This window comes from Hypomesus transpacificus, unplaced genomic scaffold, assembly GCF_021917145.1.
Source record: "Hypomesus transpacificus isolate Combined female unplaced genomic scaffold, fHypTra1 scaffold_184, whole genome shotgun sequence".
Classification (NCBI taxonomy): domain Eukaryota; kingdom Metazoa; phylum Chordata; class Actinopteri; order Osmeriformes; family Osmeridae; genus Hypomesus; species Hypomesus transpacificus.
In genome coordinates, this window is record NW_025813733.1 from 90,846 (window position 1) to 96,173 (window position 5,328).

General features: G+C 46.1%; 1 protein-coding gene across 1 annotated transcript; it reads left to right on the forward strand.

Moving 5' to 3' along the window:
* Positions 1-503: 503 nt before the first annotated feature.
* Positions 504-5,328, forward strand: eif3m (eukaryotic translation initiation factor 3, subunit M). The gene is made up of 11 exons (XM_047051876.1): positions 504-627; positions 1,117-1,249; positions 1,600-1,738; positions 2,082-2,205; positions 2,481-2,575; positions 3,196-3,279; positions 3,482-3,581; positions 3,776-3,857; positions 4,566-4,709; positions 4,884-4,944; positions 5,115-5,328. The coding sequence occupies exons 1-11, from the start codon at positions 586-588 to the stop codon at positions 5,236-5,238; spliced, it is 1,128 nt and encodes a 375-aa protein (XP_046907832.1). The 5' UTR covers positions 504-585; the 3' UTR covers positions 5,239-5,328.

The following is a 5,328-nucleotide window of genomic DNA, read 5'->3' on the forward strand; positions in this document are numbered from 1 at the left end:
AACATGTTTTCCGGAGGTTAAAATTTACGCTGTTTTCACGGTGGTCTTCACCGGGAAATTCAATCTGCTAACCTTGCTCTGCGGATCGCCTTTTCCTCCGTAAATCTCATCCAAGAGTTATAAATGCTCTGATATGAGATAAATGCTCTGATATGAGAGTGATGGGACATTGAGATGGTCTTGTTATCATGCAATCCATAAACTTGGAACACTATGAACTCTGGTTGGAGTGTACCGTTGATATTGTTCAGTTTTTGCAAGCGTTTCATCACCCAGTGGGCTATGAAGACAAAATGTCACCGTATCAAAACATTACGTATTCAAGTAACTGACTTGTAAGTGTGTCTTGTAAATGTGTATTGTTACTGGTCCGTGACATTAGATTACCTAAACCCACTTTTTAAAAGTTGGTTTATTACACGAGTGCATGTGTGCAGCATGTAATCCGATTTTTGTAGTGCGGTCCCTTTAGCAAGATAACCCGGAAGTGCATCATGTTCACCGGCAGGTTCGTCTTTTCTTTTCCGCCGGGGTCATCAGCGGTGCGAGCGTGGATTTCGTCTGTGCTCACTAAAATCATCCAAAATGAGTGTACCAGCATTTATCGACATAACAGAAGAGGACCAGGTACGATAGGAGTATTTTAACTGTATTTTCAAACGAGTTAAAACCCACATGGGGATGCATTGACAAAGGTTGAACACCCAAGCCAAGCTATGCTTGCTAATGCTAGCAAGATACCAAGGCTAGCCACATGAGTCGAAGCAGAGCCTGTGTTAATTATGCGTAAGGTTGCTAGTTAATTGATTTTGCTAGCTGTCCTACGTCCTAGTAAATATTGAACCAAGACACATTTTCCATCTAGCCAGCTAGTTATTTTGATATCATGTGAACAGTTAAGTTTGTAGTAACTTCAGCAAAGAAAAACATCCACTTGCTTCTGCCAGCTGTTAGCTTGCAACTAGCAATATTTAAAGGTAAAGCTAGCTACATAGCTAAGAGTTACACTTATGTTTGCCAGATCGTTAATCCCAGACTACGCATCTAGATAATAAATGATCTTTTACTGTTTGAGTGAAATCTCGAGTATATTAACTGATTATGTTTTGTTGACAGGCGTCCGAGCTCAGATGCTACTTGAAGGCCAAGGGAGCAGAGATCTCTGAGGAGAACTCCGAACTGGGTCTTCACGTAGACCTCGCGCAGATCATCGAGGCGTGTGACGTCTGCCTTAAGGACGATGACAAAGGTGATGAAAGGGAGATCAAACCAAGTAGTCCGGTCGGAGACGCCTGCAACAACCCCCATCGCAACGCACCAGAGCAACGACTTCTCTCTCCATGTTCCCGTCCTCATCCCTACTTTCTGTCCTTTACCATTTCTACTCGTTCCCTTCCGTTATGTGGAATCCACTCTAACTTTGACCCTTGTTGAGAACTTGTTCCTGATGTGGGCAGGCCAGCTTCGCCGCGGTTGGTGTGTGTGTGTGTGTGTGTGAGAACATGTAGATGACAGGCTAAAATGTAAAGCGCCTTGGGTAAGGTACATAAGCGCTTTATAAATGCAGTCCATTGACCCTTCCTTGCTGTGTGTGTGTAGACGTGGAGAGTGTGATGAACAGCATCGTGTCCCTCCTGCTGATCCTGGAGACAGAGAAACAGGAAGCCCTGATCGAGAGTCTCTGTGAGAAGCTGGTGAAGTTCAGGGAGGGAGAGAGGCCGTCTCTCAGGATGCAGCTGTGAGGCTCAACACCCAGATCAGCTCTCTCACTCTCAATGGCTCTCTATCTCAATGGCTCTCTATCTCACTCTCAATGTCTCTCACTCTCACTGTCTCTCTATCTCAATGTCTCTCTATCTCACTCTCAATGTCTCTCTATCTCACTCTCAATATTTTTCTATCTCACTCTCAATGTCTCTCTATCTCACTCTCAATGTCTCTATCTCACTCTCAATATCTCTATCCTCTCTCTCTCCTTTCAATCTCTCATACACACACTCTGTATATCTCTTTCCTTTCACCCTCTCTCTCTCTCTGTGTTCTTAGTCTCTCTGTGGTCCTGTGTTACTGTGTGGCTGCAGGCTGAGTAACCTGTTTCACGGTATGGATGAGAACACGCCTGTGAGGTACACGGTGTACTGCGGCCTCATCAAGGTAGCCGCCACCTGCAACGCCATCGCTTTCATCCCCACCGACCTCGACCAGGTACGCTCGCTGGCTGCCTTTCTCCTGCAGGCCAGCCATGTACACTTTGTGTAGCATGCTCACCTTGCACACTCACTTTGCACTCTCACCTTGGAAGCAAGCTCTTTGTTCTCACTCAAAGTGTTTCTCAGGCAGTAGAGATTTTTACGCGAAGTTTGCAATAAGTTGTTTTTAACACATTCTTAAGATTGTGTGTGGGTTTTCTTAAACGCTTAATTGTTATGTTTCTTTTGATAAAAGCTCCTAAAATAACAGAATATAAATGAAATGTTTAGGTTCGTAAGTGGATCACAGACTGGAATCTGAACACAGAGAAGAAGCACATCCTGCTGAGGCTGGTGTACGAGGCTCTGGTGGACTGTAAGAAAAGGTAACTGACTCTGTTATCACACATCTAGATCTCAGACCGGCTCTGTTACCACACATCTATACCTTATCTATTTGTGTGTGTGTTGGGACTGGACTAGTGTGTATCGTGTGATCCTGATGTGTGTATCATGTGATCCTGAGGTGTGTATCGTGTGATCCTGATGTGTGTATCATGTGATCCTGATGTGTGTATCGTGTAATCCTGATGTGTGTATCGTGTGATCCTGATGTGTGTATCATGTGATCCTGATGTGTGTATCGTGTGATCCTGATGTGTGTATCGTGTGATCCTGATGTGTGTATCGTGTGATCCTGATGTGTGTATCGTGTGATCCTGATGTGTGTATCGTGTGATCCTGATGTGTGTATCATGTGATCCTGATGTGTGTATCGTGTGATCCTGATGTGTGTATCGTGTGATCCTGATGTGTGTATCGTGTGATCCTGATGTGTGTATCATGTGATCCTGATGTGTGTATCATGTGATCCTGATGTGTGTATCATGTGATCCTGAGGTGTGTATCATGTGATCCTGAGGTGTGTATCATGTGATCCTGATGTGTGTATCATGTGATCCTGATGTGTGTATCATGTGATCCTGATGTGTGTGTGTGTTCCCAGTGACTCTGCAGCCAAGGTGATGGTGGAGCTCCTGGGGAGTTATACAGAAGACAATGCCTCACAGGCTCGTGTTGACGCACACAGGTAGGCCCCCTCCCAGCTCAGTAGTTAGAGCATTTCACTGCAGACCAAGAGGTCGCAGGTTCACCCCCCCCCCCCCCCCCGTACGCTGCTTTGAATCAGCATCTGCTATATTGACACATTATTATTAATAATTAGCATTTGAAAATGGCCTCTTCATTGGCTCGCCCTGCTGTCACTCACATGCTGCTGGCTCCTCCCCCAGGTGTGTCGTCCGAGCCCTGAAGGACCCCAACACCTTCCTGTTCGACCACCTCCTGGCCCTCAAGCCGGTCCGCTTCCTGGAGGGAGAACTCATACACGACGTGAGTATGGACCCTGCTGACCCCTAGCCTGACCCCTAGCCTGACTCCTGACCTCTCCTGCTGACCTTTTGGTGTCTGTGATGCCCCCTGTGACATTGTTAAAAGGGACTGTGTAGATTTGCCTGACTGGAGCGCCCCACGTTAACCCCCTAACTTAAAATTGATCAATATTTGTTTTTCGTATCTTTTTTTAGCTTCTTACCATCTTTGTGAGTGGCAAATTGGTGGCTTACGTCAAGTTTTACGAGAACAACAAAGACTTTATCGATTCCCTCGGTGAGTAAGGGTGTGAGCAGAGTGGTTAGCTCGCAGCTAGCGGCCCAACTGCCGACGGTGACACAGCCGCCAGCGTGCTGTTGTCCCAGAGCAGGAATGTGCCTGCGTCAGCAGCTTCTCCCTCACTGCACCAAGGTGTAATTACCGTGGCGACCCTCTGTCGCCAGGGCTGTTTGTGTTAATCAGAGCAGGTCTTCACTCTCTCCACCCTGCTAGGCAGAGATGCAAACCAAACACCCTCCCTCAGTCAGGTGTAATAACTGGGTATCTGTTCATGGTAGAGAGCATATGACGACCACACAAACACTGTGATCATCGCTCCTCATTAATGAATTGGGAATAGAATGTTATGGGATAGTAATGCAGTGGTTATTAATGTTATAGGTATGGTAATGTTGTGGGTATAGTAATGTTATGGTATATTAATGTTATGGGTATAGTGATGTTATGGTATAGTGATGTTATGGGTATAGTAATGTTATGGGTATAGTGATGTTATGGTATAGTAATGTTATGGTATAGTGATGTTATGGTATAGTAATGTTCTGGGTATAGTGATGTTATGGTATAGTGATGTTATGGTATAGTAATGTTATGGGTATAGTGATGTTATGTTATAGTAATGTTCTGGGCATAGTGATGTTATGGTATAGTGATGTTATTAGTATAGTGATGTTATGTTATAGTGATCTGTGTGTGTGTGTCCAGAACTGTCCCACGAGCAGAACCTGTCTAAGATGCGTCTCCTCACTTTCATGGGGATGGCGGTGGAGTGCAAGGAGATCTCCTTCGACACCATGCAGCAGGAGCTGCAGATCGGGGCGGAGGATGTGGAAGCCTTCGTCATCGATGGTAACTCCTCTGTGTGTGTGGTCTTGTGGGGCCCTTTTGCTGGGACCCATAAGTTCATGTGCTTTTTGGCCCTGCTGCATTTGTTGTTGGTTTCATGATTTTCTTGACAGACAAACAGACACAAACCTTCTCTGCCTGTCTCTGAGTTCCTTCCTATCTGCTTCTTGTTCGTAGCTGTGAGGACTAAAATGGTGTACTGCAAAATCGACCAGACACAGCGGAAAGTTGTTGTGAGGTAAGTAACCTAAAAACACCTGCAAGGCTGTTGAATGTGTTCCCTGATTCACCTTTACATGTATCAGCTTAACATGTCCTCTCTATCTCCATGCTTCTTTCCCTCCACCCCTCTCGCCCTCTTGTCCCCCCTCCATTCCTCTCTCCCCCCTCTCTCTCTCCCCCCTACAGCCACAGCACACACCGCACCTTTGGCAAGCAGCAGTGGCAGCAGCTAGCTGACAGCCTGAGCGCCTGGAAGGTGAACCTGTCCACAGTGAAGACCAGCCTGCAGACTCTCTCCCCCTCCGCCTAACCACCCCACAACCCAGCCCCTCCGGTCTCCAAACAGGCTCAATCTGTTAGCGTTTTTATATCTACCCATTAAAATATCCAGTGAGATCTT